This window comes from Triturus cristatus, chromosome 9, assembly GCF_964204655.1.
Source record: "Triturus cristatus chromosome 9, aTriCri1.1, whole genome shotgun sequence".
In the NCBI taxonomy this organism is placed as follows: domain Eukaryota; kingdom Metazoa; phylum Chordata; class Amphibia; order Caudata; family Salamandridae; genus Triturus; species Triturus cristatus.
In genome coordinates this window covers 168739907-168761729 of record NC_140592.1, presented here as the reverse complement: position 1 = coordinate 168761729, position 21823 = coordinate 168739907, and the positions used below count along the sequence as shown (strand labels likewise).

The window sequence follows — 21823 nt, the reverse complement described above, 5'->3', positions numbered from 1 at the left end:
GTGCGGTACTGGACACTACTGTTTGTCGAGCATTCCCTCCTCCTCAAAGGATTCTCGACATACAGGAAATTATTCCTTTATTTTACAATGGAGCGGTCGTTCCAGTTCTGAAGGTCCTTCGCCTGCTCGGTCTGTCCGCCTCCTGCATCCTGTTGGTCAACCATGCACGCTGGCACATGAGGGCGCTCCAGTGGTGCCTCCGCAAGCAGTGGTATCAGCACAAAGGAGATCTCAGGGAGTTTGTGAGGATCTCCAGAGAAGCTGCAGCGGAACTATCTTGGTGGAGCGTGGAGGGCAATCTGTCCCAAGGAAAGCCCTTCCATCTACCTCCATCGGTGGCCACGGTGATAACGGATGCATCCACTTTAGGGTGGGGTGCTCATCTGGGGGATCTGGAGATCAAGGGTCTTTGATCTCCAGAGGAAAGGTTGCTTCATATCAACCTTCTGGAATTACGGGCGATACGTTTGGCGCTCAAGGCCTTCCTCCCTTCCCTTCGCGGTCAGTCTGTTCAAGTCCTGACGGACAACACTACCGCGATGTGGTATATAAACAAACAGGGAGGAGTGGGGTCTCGTTGTCTCTACAGAGAGGCCCTGCGTCTATGGTCCTGGGTTCAGGACCATCAGATTTGTCTGATGGCAAATCATCTGGCCGGGGTTCTGAATGTACGTGCGGACAGTCTCAGTCGGCAGTTCTCCGCCGACCACGAGTGGAGGCTCCATCCGGAGGTGGTTCGTCACGTCTTTCGGACGTGGGGGACGCCTCAGGTGGACCTATTCGCCACTCACGAGAATGCTCACTGCCCGTCATTCTGCAGTCTCCAGTATCCGATGCAGGGAGCGTTGGGGAACGCGTTTCAGTTGAGTTGGGGCTCGCGCCTCCTTTACGCGTTTCCTCCCATACCCTTGATTCCTCGGGTTCTGAGGAAGATTCGCCAAGACCGGGCCCAAGTTATATTGATCGCACCGGATTGGCCAAGAAGGGTGTGGTACACAGATATTCGCCACCTCTCCTCGTGCCCTCCGCTTCGTCTCCCTCTGAGGGAAGACCTCCTCTCGCAGTCGGAGGGGCAGGTTCTACACCCCCACCTCCAGAGCTTACACCTTCATGCCTGGAGATTGAATTCTTTCTCTCTCCCGCCAGATGTGGTGGATGTTATTTTATCGGCCAGGCGACACTCCACCAAGTCTATATATTCATATAGGTGGTCTAAATTTGTGCTTTGGTGTGGAGAGAGGTCCATTGATCCTTTGAAGGCTCGTCTATCTAACATTTTACAGTTTGCCCTTTCTCTAGCACGGCAAGGCTTTGCTGTGGCTACTGTGAAAGGATATTTATCGGCTTTGTCGGCTTTCCTTTGTTTGCCGGATCAGCCGTCATTATTCAAGTCACCTGTTGTTCTTCGTTTTATAAAGGGCCTTACAAACAAGTTTCCTCCAACTCCCTTTATTATGCCTCAATGGGACTTAAACCTGGTATTAACTTATCTTATGGGTTCTCCCTTTGAGCCCTTACACAAATGTCTCTTGAGGCTGTTGTCTTTTAAGACGGTATTCCTCGTTGCAATCACCTCGGCAAGGAGGGTAAGTGAGCTTCAAGCTCTAAGTTCAAAACCCCCATTCTTGACTGTTCATGCTGAACGAATGGTACTTAGGACCAGGGCTGCGTTTTTGCCTAAGGTGGTAACTCCCTTCCATCTGGTGCAGTCCATTACCCTTCCTTCCTTCTATCCTCCCCCTCACCCTTCCAAGGAGGAGTTGCGGCTTCACCGCTTGGACCCTAAGAGGGCGGTGAGCTTCTACCTGGACAGGACAAAGGACTTCAGGGTTGATGACCTGCTCTTCGTGGGCTTTGCTGGCTGCAGGAAAGGTCGAGCGGTGCACAAGCGCACCCTTTCCAGGTGGCTTGTCTTGTGCATCAAGATTTGCTACTCCCTAGCTGGTAAGGAACCTCCGGAGGGTTTGAGAGCTCATTCCACTAGAGCAAAGTCTTCCACTTCTGCTTTGTCTAGGGGTGTTCCGGTGGAGGACATTTGTAGGGCAGCAACTTGGGCCTCCCTCCACACCTTCGCAAAACATTATTGCTTAGACACCGAGGTGAGGAGGGACGGACACTTTGCTTGTTCCGTCCTTCAGGACTTTCTGGTGTAGAAGGGTGGACACCCTCCTCCGGGAGTGGGGACTGCTGTGGAATCTATTCACAAGGTGAGGAATCCACTGGCAGATGTATCCATCAGAAGAACAAGTTACTTACCTTCGGTAACGCTTTTTCTGGTGGATACAGTATCTGCCTGTGGATTCCTCACTGACCCACCCGCCTCCCCGTTGTCCATCCTTCTATACCTAAGGTTCTGTTAATAATGTTTTAGTCTGCTATTCTGATGATGGTATTTCAAAATGTGTATGTTACTGTCAAAGGCATTGTATTTTTCTTTGGCCTTTCTATTCATTCTCCACACTATGTGTGTTGATCTGCATATTGTGTACTGTGTATACTGTGTATATATTGCTGTCAGTCCGTCCGTGTGCCTCGAAGGCACGGAAAAAAGGGGCGGAACTCACGTCATCACGCCGACGAGGTCTTCTTATGGAGCCGGTGACGTCAGCGGAGTCGCGAGCGGTGTCGTTCCTCTGTGACGTCATCTTCGACCTCATCGGCGTGGACTGCTACAAAAGTTTCCGAATGTTGCTGGCGCAGGGGATATTCACAAGGTGAGGAATCCACAGGCAGATACTGTATCCACCAGAAAAAGCGTTACCGAAGGTAAGTAACTTGTTCTTCAATCTTCTCTGTGTTGAGCTTCAGGCAGCTGTTGGTCATTCAGACTGCGACGTCTTGCATTCCTTTCTGGAAGTTGAGTTTGGCGGTGTTGGGGTCTTTGGTGAGGGAGAGGATGAGCTGGGTGTCGTCAGCATAGGAGACAATGCTGAGGCCGTGTTGTCAAACGATGGCTGTGAGGGGGGCCATGTAAATTTTAAAGAGGGCCGGGCTCAGTGATGACCCCTGTGGGACTCCGCAGGTGATTTTCATGGGATCGGAGAGGTAGGGTGGCAGTCTGATCCTATGACTTCTTCCAGTGAGGAATGATTGGATCCAGGCCAGGGCTGTTCCTTGTATGCCGGCGGCGTGTAGTCTGGCAACTAGTGTGCGGTGGGAGACAGTGTAGAAGGCTGCTGATAGGTCGAGTAGGATAAGGGTTGCGGAGTGGCCTTGGTCCAGGAGGGTGCGGATGTCTTCTGTGGTGGCGAGTAGGGTGGTCTCGGTGCTGTGGTTGCTTAGGAAACCGGTTTGGGATGGGTCGAGGATGGCGTTGTCTTCGATGAATCGTGTCAGTTCCCTGTTGACTGTTTTCTCTGCAACTTTGGTTGTGAAGGGTAGTAGCGAGATGGGCCAGTAGTTCTTGAGGCTGGTGGGGTCAGCTGAGGGCTTCTTTAGCAGGGGCCTGACTTCTGGGTGCTTCCAGTCGTCTGGGAAGGTGCCTGTATGAAAGGGGGTGTTGATGGTGTGTTGTAGTTAGGGTTCAATAGCGGTCGCGGCTCTGTGGTAGAGGTGAGGAGGGCAGGGGTCGGTGGGGCCCCCGGAGTGGATGCCTTTCATGGTTGAGGCGGTGTCTTCGGCTGAGGCCAGTGTCCAGTTGGCGATGGTGGGCTGGCTGGTGTCTCTGGGAGGTGTGGGTCATAGTGTAGCATCTGGTGGGTGGTCGACAAAGTTGTCGTAGAGGTCTTTGATCTTGAGGTGGAAGTAGGTTCCAAGCTTATTGCAGAGGTTTTGGGATGGGGTGATGTCTGTGGCTTTGCTGCGTGGGTTGGTGAATTCCTGGATAACACTGAAGAGTTCCTTCGATCTGCTGTAGTATTGCCAAACCTGACAGACGTATCAAGTCATTTTCACACAAGTGCAGGACCAACATATCAGGGCAGCCTCTCTGCGATATCATTTTTGTCAGCCATGGCAATAATGACCCCCAACGCATGCCTGCTTTACCCCACCAATGCACCTCATGATGGCTGCTCCTTAGACCCAGGTTACGACCGTAGACCTGTCGATCTGCATATTTGGCTGCCCAATGTATGAAGGAGTGTCCAATGATCCAGGTAACCGTCTTGGTCCCTGGGCCACCCACACAACCTATGACAAGAAAAATATGTTAGTGCACAAATCAAGGCTCCATGCGTAATCGCTGCAGTCTTCCCCCCAAAAAGAAATATCCGCCTATTTGCACACATATCTCTCACAGCACCTGGATCTCCACCTCCCAATCTGACTTATCCTGTCCCATAACCTGCCCAGTCATGCTGCCGCTGTGGCTGCGCCAATGCGGAAAGAGTGCGTGCCGTATCTAGCCGGGTCCCTACCCAAACGCCTTAGCTCCATGCGCAGTACCGCCAATAACTGGAATGCCGTCAACCTTTCCCTGAACGCGTGACAGAAAATTTCACCCGACGGTCTTCCCGACCTACTCAAGAATATTCACCCTTCACGCACCGGGCATACTCCCTTGCATCCACTCTCATTCAACCACACCCATTTACCCCTTCCTACCTGATCTGTTTTTGAATGTCCCAGCCAAATTCCCAATCGATCTCCATTCAATCTTATTTCTTCGTACGTTCTCCCTGCCCGCCCCTTTGTGCCCAACTACTCAGAAACCCAAAATGCCCCAAAAAACATCCACACCATGCAACGAAATACTGAAACCTCATTTCCATCATAACAACAATTGGGCAGAACCCACAGCAAACTCCGCAATAATTCAAACATGATCGCCTCCCTTTGCGCCCCCCCATCCCTTCCCCCCATTTCCGTCCCCAACCTTTTAGCATTCTACTGAGTATCTCATCTTTTGCAAGATCAAACCCCAAGAACAATTTACCATAAAATAAGATCCCTGCTAATTTCCCCACTATTGTTGTCTGTGACAAACCCATATCAATACAACTTAAAACAAAATGTATCATTCCTTGTTCAGTGTCCTGTCGTGACAAGTTCCATGCATCCACGGTCCAGCCCATAAAAGATCCAAATTCAGTCCAAGCCAGCCTGTAGCTGCGCTTTGTAGTTTCTGCTATAGACTTCTCAACCAGGCCTATTACTCTCACTCCCCCAAGGCCCAGATGCCGTCCAGCAGCTCTGTCTTGCATGCCTCCGCTCCAGGTGCCAATCAATGGAATCGCCGCCATTGCGGACAAGACAAAGCATCCGCAATGTCATTACTTGCCCCTGGAACATGCTTTGCACGAAACACCACATTCAGTTGCATGCATTTCAGCAAAAAACGACGCAGCAGCCGCAAGACCCTCAAGTCCTTCGCTTTCTGTTTGTTCACGAGCTCTACTACCGTCATGTTGTCCACATGGAATAGCACTGACCTGTTCTGAAATTCTGTGCCCCACACTGCTAGCGTCACCAACAACAGGAAAAACTCTAGGAAAGCTATGCTCCTCCCTTGTTTTAACCAATGTCCCGGCCGTTCCTCAGCGCACCACCGCCCTTCCCAAAAGACACCAAAACCAGAAGCCCACGCTGCGTCAGGAAAAAATGGAACCTGCCAGATCGTCCTGTCCTCCACAAAGTCCAAGGCCACTCCATTAAATTCAGTCAGAAATGTCTGCCATACCCTCAAATCAGCTCTAACACCCATGGAAATCCTGCTTCTGTGGTGTGGTAGCACTGCCCTAGACGTCAGCAGCAAGTCCTCCCTGCTCTCACCACCCGGCAAGCAAAATTCAGGAAACCCATGAGTTGCTGCACTGCTCTCAAATCAATCTTCTTTTCTTCAATAACCCATAACAGGAAAATCTGTATGTCCGTCACCTTTCCAGCAGGCAACCTGGCCATCCACTGGACTGAATCCAATTTGATGCCCAGGAACGTCAATCTACAGCTGGGCCCCGCTGCTTTCTCCAGAGCAAGGGGAACCCCAAAACACTGCGCCATAGCCTGAAACTGTTGTAACGTTTTCCTACAGTCCCCTGGGTTTCCCCTTCCGATGAAGAAGAAATCACCCAGGTAATGAGACTCTGCCTGATGACCTCTTATCCTCATGAAAGCTCACTGTAGGAACGTGCTGAACATTTCAAACAATGCGCACGAGATCGCATAGCCCATTGGCAAGACCTTGTCCAAGAAGATGGCCCCATCAAACTGAAAAATCTGCAGGGTGTATAGGCAGTAGACGGAAGGCCGATTACACATCACATTTAGCCAATTCCACCTCCTGCCCACACGACCTCAATAGGCTTATCACGGCGTCCACTGAAGCAAACAGTACCCTCGAGTCTTCCTCCGCAATGAAGTTGTTGACGGACCTTCCCTTAGGCCAGGACAAATGATTGATCATCCCGTATTCACCTGGCTCTTTCTTAGGCACCACCCCCAGAGGTGATATAATCAAGTCTTTTACCGGCCAATCATCAAATGGGCCTCCTATCCTGCCTTCCTCCACTTCTTGTCTCAGTTTTTCCACTACCACTTCTGGCAATTCCCTGGCTGATTTCAAATTCTCTTCCCATCTCCTTTCTCTGGGTCCCTGGTGACCCACCCGAAAACTTTCTGTAAATCCCCACTGAATCCTTAACACAGCTTCCCTATCAGGGTACATTGAGAGCCACGGGCCCGTGGCCTCGATCCTAACTGGGGTAGGAGCCCTTTGGCCCAGCCAGTCCTCTGCCCTGGTGGCCTGCCACTGCTCAGCTGGCGTGGCCAAGGTAAAGCACTGTGTGAGCGGGTGCCTTTCCCCACACTTTGAGCAATTCTTGCTTAAAGTTGCAGGGGTATCTCAATCAGAAACCCTTGTTGAAATTCCAACAGGCTCCTGTAGTGCCCCCCCCCTTGCTTAGGTGGTGGACCTGCACTCCCTGCACTAACATTAGCCCCTTCCACCCCAGACTGGGCGGGACGTGCCGGAAGAACCGGTACGTCGCAAGCAGACCACTGGCTGTGTGCGTGGAAGCTGACGACTGAGTGGATGACATCCACTGCATCCCGAGTTCTTGGTCCACCTCCCCCCATAGTTTATCAGGGTTAATGCTGATTCTAGCCCTGAACTCCTCTTCATAACTTAACCAGTCGAACCCCCCAAAATGCATCTGTGACTTCCGGAATATGTCTATGTATTTTAATAAAGCTATGGCCCTGTCAAGGTGCTTTTCACAATAAATACTGGCGTATATGAGAAAAGCCGAGATCCAGTTCTCCATGTTAATTGGTACTCTGGGCCTCCTTGTCGGCTCCCACTCCTCTTCTTTTGACCCTTCTTTAGCCTGGATCTCTCTCTGCAACAGTTTAAAAACATCCACATATTCATGCCTCCAAATCCTGTTCTTCATTTTTTCAGATAAGTGCGACCCCAACGGCATAGCCAAACCCATATAAGGGAGTTTCTTTTGATGCTTGTCATCCCCTTTGTCGTCTTTCTCGTCAGTCCCTTCTACTTTGTCTGTCTGGATACTCGCTCCCACCAATTGTTTCGTCTCATGTTCCTTTCCCCCCCGCCGCCAGCGCCACTGTTGCGCTCAATGACGCCTTCGTGTCTCTCACTGACCCATCCCCAACCCCCACCGACCGGCAGGGTTTCTTCCGCCCCCCTTTTGGACCACCGTCCCAAGCAGCCCACCAATCGCCCTCAACTGACAGGTTTGCTTGTGCTTCTCTGTCTTTTCCTTTGACGCCGATCTTCTTCTGAGGGCCCGACTTCGTCTTGCCTTTGGTCGCACTTGTCTCCTGCAAAACACCAAGCTGTCTGGTTGCCTTCCCCACCCAGCCCCCAGGTCCTGCGACACATCCTCATCATCTCGCAATTCACCCTCCTCCAGTTCATCACTCTCATCACCATAATCCAACTGCAAATCAGGCTCAAACTCCGCAGGCACCCACATCACTTCACGCACCGCTCTCTTCTGCCCTGTTCCTTTCTTCGCAGGTGAACCGCTACATTCTTCCATATGCGCCACTGATGCCCAATCCCTCGTTGGAGGGTAGGCCACCGTGGACCCCCCTGCTGCTTCTTGCCGGCATCTCTGAACCGTCTTGCATCCCACCGGCCCCCCCACATTCCTACCAGCCTCCACTGCCGGCTTGAGCCCCCTCCCAGCCTGCTCCAACCTGAGGGGGCCCCAGCACCACAAGGTCTCTCCGCCACCCTGGCTGTCCCTGCCCCCTTCTGGGGGTGACTCAGCTCCTCCACCTACACCCATTTGCCCTTTGTCCCCCCTGCCCTGGCCTCCTGTTCTGCCAAGACCTCCTCCTCGGATGTGGGATTGGGAGGCCCCTCTTCCCAAGGATCACTACGCTTCACCGCCCTAGCCGCACATACATCCTCCCATCTCGCTTCAGACTCCTGGATGATCCTACGCTGTTCTCAGATCTTTTCTTCCAGGGATATCCCCTCCCACCTAGGCAGGATGAGCGTGGGGCTTTGGCCCCTGCCAAACCTCTCCTTTGCCCATGAGCTCTTAGATGCCTCATCCCCAAGGTGCCCCCCCTTTTGCCTTCTTAGTCATGGCCTGGGGGGCCCCCACTCCTCCATACTGCTGGGTGGCTTATGTGACGGCCTCCACGTTAGATCTGTGGGAGTCTCCTCCCATGACCCACCTCCTACTCCAATTCCCTACTGGACAGGGATAAATTAATGGCCTGCCCGTCGCCCGGACCCCCCTTCCACCCTCCTCATTCAACACGGACCTGCTACCGGCCCCGGTGTCATTCCATGCCGGTTTGGCTGTGCCCCGCCCTCTCCTGTCACTCACAACCAATGCAGGCGCCTCCCCAGCAGCATTGCGCTGCCGTGTGGGAAGACCCCCCCTGACACACCCTCCTCATTCTGAAGCCCGCTGGGAGCGGCCGCAGCCTCGCCGAGATGCACAGGCAGGCTACAACACCTGCCCCGTGCTTTGCTTTGGCCCTGCCCAACGTACCTCTGGATCCCGGTGGTGGCTTGTCCAGGCACGCCACCACTGCAGCGGCAACACCGGCCGATGTAAACCTCGGGGCATGGGCCATCCCGACTCACGCTTGGTTGAGCACGCCAAGCCGCAAGGGCTCTTCCCGGCCCCCGTGCTCCAACACACTCAGTGCATCCCAGACGGCCCCCACATCGGACGCCGACATCATGAAAGCCAGGTGAGGTAATTAACCCAAAAACCAAAGGAAATGATGGGACGGAGTGTTGAACATTGCAAGCACTCACCCCCAGTCAACTGATCTGGGTTTAATCCATCACCGTTCTTTAGCCCACTCTGCCACCCCAGTTCAGACATGGCCATATGCAAATCAGTCTGACCCTGTGCCTCATGGAAACAGTCCAGCCCGAACTGCCAAGCCATGTCTTCCCTGGACCGGAAACAAGCTTCCTAGGACCGGTTTCTGGCATTTCAGCCGTCTTCAGCCAGGCTTGCTTGAATCCAGTGGCAAAGTGAGAAAGGGACTCACGTCTGAGCATACCCTGCCAACTTATGGCGAACAAAGCAAAAACCAAAGGAAATGATGGACGGAGTGTTGAACATTACAAGCGCTCACCCCCAGTCAACTGATCTGGGTTTAATCCATCACCGTTCTTTAGCCCACTCTGCCACCCCAGTTCAGACATGGCCATATGCAAATCAGTCTGACCCTGTGTCTCATGGGAACAGTCCAGCCCGAACTGCCAAGCCATGTCTTCCCTGGACCGGAAACAAGCTTCCTAGGACCGGTTTCTGGCATTTCAGCCGTCTTCAGCCAGGCTTGCTTGAATCCAGTGGCAAAGTGAGCAAGGGACTCACGTCTGAGCATACCCTGCCAACTTATGGCGAACAAAGCAAAAACCAAAGGAAATGATGGACGGAGTGTTGAACACTCACCCCCAGTCAACTGATCTGGGTTTAATCCATCACCGTTCTTTAGCCCACTCTGCCACCCCAGTTCAGACATGGCCATATGCAAATCAGTCTGACCCTGTGCCTCATGGGAACAGTCCAGCCCGAACTGCCAAGCCATGTCTTCCCTGGACCGGAAACAAGCTTCCTAGGACCGGTTTCTGGCATTTCAGCCGTCTTCAGCCAGGCTTGCTTGAATCCAGTGGCAAAGTGAGCAAGGGACTCACGTCTGAGCATACCCTGCCAACTTATGGCGAACAAAGCAAAAACCAAAGGAAATGATGGACGGAGTGTTGAACACTCACCCCCAGTCAACTGATCTGGGTTTAATCCATCACCGTTCTTTAGCCCACTCTGCCACCCCAGTTCAGACATGGCCATATGCAAATCAGTCTGACCCTGTGCCTCATGGGAACAGTCCAGCCCGAACTGCCAAGCCATGTCTTCCATGGACCGGAAACAAGCTTCCTATGACCGGTTTCTGGCATTTCAGTCGTCTTCAGCCAGGCTTGCTTGAATCCAGTGGCAAAGTGGGCAAGGGACTCACGCCTGAGCATACCCTGCCAACTTATGGCGAACAAAGCAAACACCAAAGGAAATGATGGACGGAGTGTTGAACATTGCAAGCACTCACCCCCAGTCAACTGATCTGGGTTTAATCCATCACCGTTCTTTAGCCCACTCTGCCACCCCAGTTCAGACATGGCCATATGCAAATCAGTCTGACCCTGTGCCTCATGGGAACAGTCCAGCCCAAACTGCCAAGCCATGTCTTCCCTGGACCGGAAACAAGCTTCCTAGGACCGGTTTCTGGCATTTCAGCCGTCTTCAGCCAGGCTTGCTTGAATCCAGTGGCAAAGTGAGCAAGGGACTCACGTCTGAGCATACCCTGCCAACTTATGGCGAACAAAGCAAAAACCAAAGGAAATGATGGACGGAGTGTTGAACATTGGAAGCACTCACCCCCAGTCAACTGATCTGGGTTTAATCCATCACCGTTCTTTAGCCCACTCTGCCACCCCAGTTCAGACATGGCCATATGCAAATCAGTCTGACCCTGTGCCTCATGGGAACAGTCCAGCCCGAACTGCCAAGCCATGTCTTCCCTGGACCGGAAACAAGCTTCCTAGGACCGGTTTCTGGCATTTCAGCCATCCTCAGCCAGGCTTGCTTGAATCCAGTGAGAAAGGGACTCACGTCTGAACATACCCTGCCAACTTATGGCGAACAAAGCAAAAACCAAAGGAAATGATGGACGGAGTGTTGAACATTGCAAGCACTCACCCCCAGTCAACTGATCTGGGTTTAATCCATCACCGTTCTTTAGCCCACTCTGCCACCCCAGTTCAGACATGGCCATATGCAAATCAGTCTGACCCTGTGCCTCATGGGAACAGTCCAGCCCGAACTGCCAAGCCATGTCTTCCCTGGTCGGAAACAAGCTTCCTAGGACCGGTTTCTGGCATTTCAGCCGTCTTCAGCCAGGCTTGCTTGAATCCAGTGGCAAAGTGAGCAAGGGACTCACGTCTGAGCATACCCTGCCAACTTATGGCGAATAAAGCAAAAAACAAAGGAAATGATGGACGGAGTGTTGAACATTGCAAGCACTCACCCCCAGTCAACTGATCTGGGTTTAATCCATCACCGTTCTTTAGCCCACTCTGCCACCCCAGTTCAGACATGGCCATATGCAAATCAGTCTGACCCTGTGCCTCATGGGAACAGTCCAGCCCGAACTGCCAAGCCATGTCTTCCCTGGACCGGAAACAAGCTTCCTAGGACCGGTTTCTGGCATTTCAGCCGTCTTCAGCCTGGCTTGCTTGAATCCAGTGGCAAAGTGAGCAAGGGACTCACGTCTGAACATACCCTGCCAACTTATGGCGAACAAAGCAAAAACCAAAGGAAATGATGGACGGAGTGTTGAACATTGCAAGCACTCACCCCCAGTCAACTGATCTGGGTTTAATCCATCACCGTTCTTTAGCCCACTCTGCCACCCCAGTTCAGACATGGCCATATGCAAATCAGTCTGACCCTGTGCCTCATGGGAACAGTCCAGCCCGAACTGCCAAGCCATGTCTTCCCTGGACCGGAAACAAGCTTCCTAGGACCGGTTTCTGGCATTTCAGCCATCCTCAGCCAGGCTTGCTTGAATCCAGTGAGAAAGGGACTCACGTCTGAACATACCCTGCCAACTTATGGCGAACAAAGCAAAAACCAAAGGAAATGATGGACGGAGTGTTGAACATTGCAAGCACTCACCCCCAGTCAACTGATCTGGGTTTAATCCATCACCGTTCTTTAGCCCACTCTGCCACCCCAGTTCAGACATGGCCATATGCAAATCAGTCTGACCCTGTGCCTCATGGGAACAGTCCAGCCCGAACTGCCAAGCCATGTCTTCCCTGGTCGGAAACAAGCTTCCTAGGACCGGTTTCTGGCATTTCAGCCGTCTTCAGCCAGGCTTGCTTGAATCCAGTGGCAAAGTGAGCAAGGGACTCACGTCTGAGCATACCCTGCCAACTTATGGCGAATAAAGCAAAAAACAAAGGAAATGATGGACGGAGTGTTGAACATTGCAAGCACTCACCCCCAGTCAACTGATCTGGGTTTAATCCATCACGTTCTTTAGCCCACTCTGCCACCCCAGTTCAGACATGGCCATATGCAAATCAGTCTGACCCTGTGCCTCATGGGAACAGTCCAGCCCGAACTGCCAAGCCATGTCTTCCCTGGACCGGAAACAAGCTTCCTAGGACCGGTTTCTGGCATTTCAGCCGTCTTCAGCCTGGCTTGCTTGAATCCAGTGGCAAAGTGAGCAAGGGACTCACGTCTGAACATACCCTGCCAACTTATGGCGAACAAAGCAAAAACCAAAGGAAATGATGGACGGAGTGTTGAACATTGCAAGCACTCACCCCCAGTCAACTGATCTGGGTTTAATCCATCACCGTTCTTTAGCCCACTCTGCCACCCCAGTTCAGACATGGCCATATGCAAATCAGTCTGACCCTGTGCCTCATGGGAACAGTCCAGCCCGAACTGCCAAGCCATGTCTTCCCTGGACCGGAAACAAGCTTCCTAGGACCGGTTTCTGGCATTTCAGCCGTCTTCAGCCAGGCTTTCTTGAATCCAGTGGCAAAGTGGGCAAGGGACTCACGCCTGAGCATACCCTGCCAACTTATGGCGAACAAAGCAAAAACCAAAGGAATTATCCCACCAGGAGCCTTCCGCTATCTTATATATGACTTGCTCACACCAACCGGCCGATTGGCTGCTTAGAAACCCCCTAAGGCCTACCACTAAACGAACCTACTCTCCAAAATTCCCAACCCTCCCCACTGGTGCTGGGTGCAGGAAGAGGAAGAGCCTTCCTCCCCTGCCCCCATATATCCTCTTCCTGATCCCACCCCCTTGCCCAACCCCTTGACCCCGATAGCTTGTCTTTCCTGCCTTAATGCGCGAACACCCCGGGGAAGACTGGGCTGCGACCCTACTTCCCCGGGAGCCGGTATTCTTTCACTATTCTGAGTGAGAGGTCTGGTGGTGTGCTCTGGGCTCCGGCTGCACCATGCCAGCTGTGCTGCTATTTCCAGGAGAAGCCAAATATTCTCACCATGAACGTTTACCACATTCTCGCGCTGCGGGTGCATTACAGACCCACCTATAAGTGTGTATCTGCCAACACTGTCTCATTACTAGACATTTGGGCTGCTGACCCTACGTTACATGTAATAACAGTAATGTGCCGCAGAGCGCCATGTCGGGTGAATCAGCAGTGAATTTATTATCAGTGTTTATACATTTTAGCAGTAGCTGGAACTGCGAACAGCTCAGCCAGGCCACAAGCCTGCTGGGAGCAGTGCGCACCGTGACCACGCACTGCTACTCCAGCTTAAATTCAGTCAGTATTGTTGCATAGCAGCGCTACTGCTTTGACAGCTGAGGAGATGCGATAATGCGTGACTTTACATTTCAGTCCAGTGATGCAGACTACCACACTGAAATGGGTTAGTCTAACGCATGGTGCGTGGTACTTTGCGGGGCTTAAACCATGATATATATCCCATAGAAACAACATTTTCCAAACCAGAAAAGTCGGGACGCCAGTTCCGCATCATGTGCCAATGCTGCAATTTATCAAGTAGTGTCTCAGATAGACAACGATTTAAAATATACAATCTGGGCGACAACACACAGCTGCACTGCCCACCGTGTTGAATGAAACCAACTACATGCAAGGCTCTTAAATGCCCTGAACGAATTAGTGCTTCGTGGCCCCAGAGCTCACACGTGAACTCTCCTGACCAACGGCACCCCTCGTGAAGGTGAAAAGAAAAATAAAGGAAATCCTGTTCTCACAGGTAGCGAATGAAGCGGACAACGATATCATATGCTGATCATAAAACATGCTTTTAAATGTAATAACCCAATAGCTACTTTAACCTGCTTTTGCATGTATTCAACTGAGCAAACCTTGATGACAACTATTACGCAAATGTTTTAAACACATTCAGAAAATCAACGTTAAATCATTGATAATGCAATTACTGCGCAGATATTTTACATACATTGGGAACATCAACCTGAATTAACACAGAGCTCAATATGTGAATTATTTTGAGATAGTCACCAGTGTAAATACCGTGGAGCCTGAAAACTGACATAAAATGTTACTTCAAACGTGAATATCCAACGATCAACTCTGTACGAAACTTCTGTCATGTTCACATGGCGCGCACGCGATCAGGAGGACAGGAGATGCACGATGACAGGGATAGTGTGCACACCCTTCTTTTTCATTTGAGCTATTCTTGTCAAATGTTACGACACACTCTAAGGCGGACATGTTGGCGTGCAGCCCCTGGTGCGTGTTCTGCCCAAAAGACGCATGAAATAACTACAGTAAAGCTGGTGACCGTGTGCCCAAGGTGCACTGCCTTTGTGCAGGTCCTTAGGCCTGAGGTGTGGCGCCGCGGCCAGGGCGACTGACGCTCGAATCTGGGGCTCACGGCTCGATCCCCGGCACCGACAGCAGCCCAGCCCAGCCCAGCACCGCGTGACAGGCCTTTAGGCCAATATAACTCCAGAACATTCTGTGCGGATCAGGGCCTCTTTGCACCGCCTGCTAGTGCTTCATGTATGTATATAGTTCATATTTGTATGACATACAGTTTAAGAGGGTCATATTTATAAAATGTTCCAGTTTCTTCAGATGTCATATGTTAAATTATATAAATTGTGATTATTTACTGGCATGTATTGTTTGAATATGTTTCAATTCATTACTTAAGTATCAAACAATAACACATTTTAGCTCCTATTCTCCATCTTTGCTTAATCACTTAATAGTCATATCTCTTATCTCTGCACCTCTCTCATAATTACTGTAAAAACTGTCTTAATATGAATTTGTGTACAAAGGTGTAGGAGTGAAATATATTCAATATATATAATATATCAAATCTTGTACGTGGGGGGGGGGGGGACATACATCAACATAAGCATTATCCATACAGTGATTTTGAAATATGAACCATGACAGCAGCTGCATGCATATGGAATCCACACAAGGATCTTATGTACAGAGTCCTTGAAGTAGGGTGAGTGTGAAGGGATTATTGCACTAGGGTATCAAACGTCTTCCGATAATAAATGATGTTCAGTGTGCATTTAGCATGGATAGTAAGGACTGCTTGTCTGATTGATGGATGGAGGGAATGCATTCCAAATCCTCGAGGAATTTCTGGATAAGGATTGAAAGGTGGTAGATAGTTTATGAATCCGTGAATTTCAAAAATGATGGACTTACTTCTGATCAACCACGAACCTTCAGACGTGGTGAGGTTAATTGATGGGTTTTTCATTTCATATTATTTCCTTTTGCAGATTGGAGCCTTTTACTTGAATCTTGGAGGTGCACCAGAGGGTCCCGCGGGCACAGGCAAAACGGAGACCACAAAAGACTTGGCCAAAGCGCTTGCTGTGCAGTGTGTTGTCTTTAACTGCTCTGATGGGTTGGATTACATAGCAATGGGGAAGGTAGTGCAAAGTCATGTTTTACATTTCTGCTAATGTAAGACTTCATGTCAACAAATGTGTATTCAATGAATGTGATTTTGACTATTATGTTTACAACTTTTGGTTTCCCATTTAATTGTCTTAGATATTGAGTCAGTTATGAAATATAATCATACATTGTCATATTTATTATATTTTTACAGTTTTACCATGTATTGGTTAGTATCTGTACACCTTTTCATCTCATGTTATATTACTTAGTATATGTACACTTCATCTCCTTTTCAGACTTTACATATGGTAATGATAATGATGTTTTAACATACAGAACACCTGCAGCATGTAATGGGGCTGTAATTTTTTCATCTTTAAATTTCTGTTACAAATGATTTCACTTCTGAGTGTCGATATTCCTCTTACTATTGTAAATCATTTCCACTTGCTATTCAGCAGAATGCATCAATATATATGCCCGTTTTACCCTTTCTCCATTGTGGTTTTCATACAGTGCAGCCTATCCTGAGTGTCTCTTACCCAACAACCTCATCCCCTCATGCAGTCTGTCCTCCTCAATTACAGTTTCCCTAATTCAGCCTCTTTCCTATACAATCTCCTCTTCCCTGTGTGACTTCACTCCAGTGAGCGTCATCCCCAGTGAGATCGCTTCACTAAGTTAGGCCTTTCCTTGGTGCAAATTGTTCTCCTCGGTGCTGTGTCTCACCTGTACAGCGTCATTTGTGGCTTCTACTTAATGTTGCCCCTTCCAATTGTGTGTCGTAATATCATGGCTCCTCTTTATTGCAATCAATCCCACGTGTATCCTCTCTGTAAGGACGTCTCTCCTGAGGGAAGGGGGTTTCTCCTCAGGGGTTCATACTGTTTGGCCTCTCCATGGGGCAGCCTTAGTTTATTGTGGCCTTTTTTGTGCTCACGTTTTTCCCTGCAGAACCTCTTCCCTGCATGTCCTCATCTCGTCCTCCCTATTACCAGTACAACCTCTTCGCAGTTTGCCTTTACTATAGGATATCTTTTCCTCAATGTGGTCTGTCCTCCAGTACAACTCTCCCCAGTTTGATGCCTCATCTCCCCATTGTGGACTCTGCTTAGAGCAGTCCCTTTCTATTGGCCTTCCCCACCCAGTCCTTTTCACTTTGCATCCAATATCCCAGGGCGACCTTTACCAGCATGAATTGTTCTCCCCTGTGTGGTGTTTTATCAATGTAGGCTCTTCTCACCACTGTTTCCTTTCACCTCTCCAACTTCATGTACGTTCTGGCTCTTTCCAGTGTGATATCTCCCCAGTGTGACCTTTCTCTATTGTTATCTCGCTCCAAGGGGTTTCTCCTCAGTGGGTTCACTCCAGAGGTGTGCCTTCCCTCAATATACTCTAAATGTCTCTGTACAGCCTCTGCTAAATGTGGCCACCTCCATGCATGGCCTATTCCATGAGTAGCCTCCACTCTGTGTGCCCTCTTCCCTGTAATGTTATATTATGCTATGTTATGGTATATGGATTTGTATAGCACAACTTATCACCAGAAGAGTATAGAGGCGCTGGAGCAGTTGTACAGGTCGTCTTCTGGGGGTTAGTTGAAGAGCCGAGTCTTCAGCCTCTTGCGGAATTCAAGAAGTGAGGAGGAGGCCCTGATGTGTGGAGGCAGGTCATTCTATGCCTTGGGTGCGATGTAGGAGAAGGTCGCCCGTTTTGCTTTTGCGGATACCGGTTGTGTGCGAGGGAGAATGAGGTTGAGCATAGGAGTCTGGTGGGTTGGTGGAAGTGAAGACGGCAGTTGAGGTATGCTGGTCCGGAGGCTGGAGTGTGATACTGTGTCAAACTCAGTGAAGAGGTCCAGCAGTATGAGGGTGGCTGTTTCTCCTTGGTCCAGTAAGGTGCGGATTTCATCTGTGGCGGTGATGAGGGCTGTCACCGTGTTATGGTTGCTTTGAAAGCCAGGTTGAGTGTGGTTGAAAGATTTGAAGTTGTTGGTGAGTTGATAGTTAATTGCCTTCTCTATAACTTTGGCTGGGTATGATATTAGGAAGATGGAGCAGATATTGCTCATCTCTTTAGGGTCTGCCGATGGTTTCTTGAGGAGGGCCGAGACTGCAGCATGTTTCTAGAAACGATGAAGGAGTTGATGATGTGAGTTAGGAATTTACTGGTCAGAAGTCCTCCTAGGTTGTAGATATAATGTGGACAGGGGTCTGTGGGGGCTGGAGTGAATGTTTTTCATGTTTTAAGCGGCATCTTCCTCTGTGAGTGTTATATAGTTGGTTAGGTGTGTGTCATGTGGGAGGTGGGCAGGTTGCTGATGATGTCCTTGGGGTTTGGTTGTTAGTTGAAGTTATTGTAGATCTTCTCTATTCTGCTGTGGAAACAGATGGGGGGTGGTGGAGTTGGCTGAGGCTTCTGAGGTTGAGAACTTCTTGATGATGACAAAGATCTCTTTGCCAGTGTTACAGCTGGCTTCGATCCATTAGGTGAGGGATCTTCTCTTAGTGTCTCTCAGAAGGAGGTGGTAATGCCTGAGAGTGGGTTTGTAGGTTGGTCTGGTGTGGTGATTAGCTCTCCATTGCCTTTCCAGTTGTTTGCAGTACCTTTTGGAGTCCCGGAGTTGTTCTGTGTACAAGGAGGCTAGTTTGTTGGTTCTGCGGTGTTTGAGTCTTGATGGGCGCACAAGCATCAGTATAGTTAGAAATCCTCTGGTTAAAGTTGATGCTGTCCTTGACTAACTTGTCAGTGGTGTTGGGTTGGTCTGTTTTGAGTGCACTGCGCAGGTGTTTACTCTGTTCTGTTCCAGTTCCAGCTGTGTAGGTTGGTACCGATAGGAGTTTGGGCTAGAGGCGTAGAGATTTTATAGTGGATGATGAAGTGGTTGGTCCATGTGAGCGATGAGTGGAGTGGTAGCTGATGCTAATACTGGAGGCAAAGATTGCATCTAGAGGGTGTCATACACTGTGTGGGGTCCGCGAGGAGCTGGGAAAGTTTTATGTTGGGCAGGCTCTCAAGGAGGTTGATGGAGCAGTGGCCAGAGGGAAATTGAAATTGCCAAGAAGTAGGAAGTCCTTGTTGATGGTGAAAGGTGCGATGAAGTCAGCGATGAGGTTGCTGAAGTTGATTTGTGGTTTGTATGCTAGGGTGCCCTTAAGGGTAGACCTGTAGTTGGTTTGTAGGCTAAAGTGCATGTGCTCCATGGAGGGGGTGTCCAGGTCCGTGGAAGTTGAGCAACTGAGGTTGTCTCTGTAAATGATGGCTGTAAGAAATTGGGTTACTGGTTGATGGAGATGGAACACTACTCAAGAGGCAACCACAATCCTTGTCAGGGTGAGGCACAGGAAAAACCCCAAATTAACCTGTTTCTCCTCAAGAAGATTGTCATTTTCCAGAGTTGAGACTCTATCTGGCTCTCCTCATAAAAGATATTGAGCCTGAGGAAGAGACGTGTGGAAAACCTCATTGTGATCAATGGTGCAAGTCTCCCAGTCCATTGAGGGAAAGAATGCATAGAGATGCTAACCCACAGCTCGCAGATATTGATTTTTACTCTTCAGTAGATTGGAATACTTTATCTACTGCTTCTGCAGAGACTATTCCTTTAGGAAGCTAGGTCTGTATATACTATACCAAAGTAAGGTTTAGTGTGTTGAGAGGCTAGTGGATCCCCAGAGGCTTTACAGAGGTTAAAGTAGATACTACGAATGCTCTCTTTTGTGATAGTGTGGGCGAGCCGTTAGGCTTATCAGAGGGCTGAGTTAAGCATTTGTTGTACACACTCAGGGAAGAAAAGATTATGCACACTCAAGCCTAAATCCAGACCAATGGTTTGTAAAAATATTACTTTTATTATTAGAACCAAAGAAACTTAGTTGCAGGTAACTATAGTGTTTAAACTGGCAATACTTTTCAATGCAGTCAATCAATACCTAGTTCAGGACTTTAGTTTAGCAGTTAAATACAGTTTTCAGAAATAGCAATACTTTGCAGTTCATGAGAAATACACACTTAGTGCAATGGTTCAAATGAGCAATGTTATCCTATGGGACAAAAACAGAAATGCAATTTCACAGGTAAGTACCTTATTTACAAAATCAGTCTTCGGGCGTTAAGGTCAACACAGGGCAAAGTTCAAGTGGGCACCAAGGTTGCACCAGCAGCAGTCGGGTGCCCAGTGTTAACCAATGGAGCTGGGGGGGCACTCAAAGTTGTGCCAATTACAGGTAAGTAAAGCGGATTTGGAGGGCAACATCCGGGGGTTAGGACAAGCACTGGGAGGGGGGCGGCAGCATAAAAACACGCCCTCCCAGCAGCACAGAGGCAGGGTGCCAACAAAGTGTCAGGCGCCCAATGCAAATCTATGGAGGACTACGATCGCCAAAAAAGATTGCAGGCTTGGACCAGGAAGATGGACGATGGAAACCGGTGGCTGGGCAGGTAGGTTTGGATGTTGAGGGTCACTTCGACACTGTCAATTGGGGTGCCCAAAGCCTGGGTGCTGTGGATGCAGGGGTGTCTTTGGACGCTGGAAAATCCTTACCGGGGCCGGTATCGGTCAGGGGGCCCTTCGGGTTGAGGCTGCAGGCATCGATGTGGAGTCCAGGAGGGGGGGTCAACCCACGATGGACTTGGGCTCTGGATTGCTAGGAAACCTCACTGGGATCGGTGGACCACTTGGACTCGGACCGGAGGCGTTGGCTACAGTGGAGAATCTAGAAGATGGGTTTCACTGTTCCATAGGTCACAGAGGCCTTACTCTGAGTTTTTTCTTTGAAAAGAGCCACTGCTATCAGGAGTTCTGGTATTTGTTGAAGGCAGCAGTCCTTCCAGATGGTTTTAGAGGCTGCTGGGCTGCGGGATAAGTTGTCGGCTTTCACAGGATCTCAAGGGCTGCATACCAGCCGTAGGGTTGGGGCCAAGTCAGTGGGTGTCTTCAGTCTATTTTGGCTGCACGACTCTTCTTTGTCCTCTTGCTTGGTAGGTCATCAGGAACTAAGGATTAAGGATTAGGGGTGCCCCTAAATACTCAATTTAGGGGCATTACAGGTGCTGGAAGGTAGTAGCAAATAGGATGACTTACCTCTTTGTATGTCCACTCCCTTTGGTGAGGGGACATCCCCCTAACCCTATTGTCTGAAATCCTCAAAAACAATATGGAGGATTTCCAAAGGAGGGGGTCACTTTAGCTCGACACCTTCGGGGTGGTCCTGGCTGAGAGGAGACACACCTCTCCTGCTAACTAATTTTCCCACCAACCTTGGCACCAAAATCGGGGCTTGGTCGGGGAGCAGGCATCTCTAACAGCTGGAGAAGCCCTGGATAGCATTACAAAGGGCAAGAAGCCTTTGAGGCTCACCACCCTTGAATGCTGTTCCTGCTTAGGGGTAGGTGTGAAGCACCTCCACCCACAGCAGACTTTGCTTCTGACCCACAAGTGCACAAGATTCCCACCATGGGGGTCAGAAACATGTCTGGAAGTGGCAGGCTGGTGCAGACCAGTCAGTCACACACTAGTGGTTTGGTAGGTTTTCAGGGGGCACCTCTGAGGTGCCCTCTGAGTGCATTTATTAATAAATCCACCATTGCCATCAGTGTGATCTCATTAATCTGAGATATTTGGTACCAAACATCTTGGGATTCAGTGAAGCTATCATGGAGCTGTGGAATTCATATTGACAAGCTCCCAGCTCATGTGATCAGTATGGCTTCACTATGCGCTTATATAATGTCTATATGCAGTTATGCCCTCACAAGAGGTATAGTGCACCCTGCCTTAGGGCTGTAAGACTTGCTGTTGGGATGGCTTACCGATGCTTCTTTCAGTGCTGGTAGGCCTGGCACACAGATGATTTTTGCCAGGTTGACTCTTCACTTTTAGCACCAAAACATGCAGGATCCATTGGCAGTGTGCATGTGTTTGGTGAATGGTCTCTTAGGGTAGCAGTATACATGC

The 21823-nt window shown here is 49.9% G+C and overlaps 1 protein-coding gene across 1 annotated transcript in view; it reads left to right on the top strand.

Moving 5' to 3' along the window:
- DNAH12 (dynein axonemal heavy chain 12) overlaps positions 1-21823 on the top strand; it is a 1449067-nt gene that overhangs the window by 443509 nt on the left and 983735 nt on the right. Inside the window, exon 26 of the mRNA XM_085624669.1 lies at positions 15744-15896. Coding sequence (XP_085480795.1) covers positions 15744-15896 — 153 coding nt within the window. The remainder of the gene's footprint in view (positions 1-15743; positions 15897-21823) is intronic.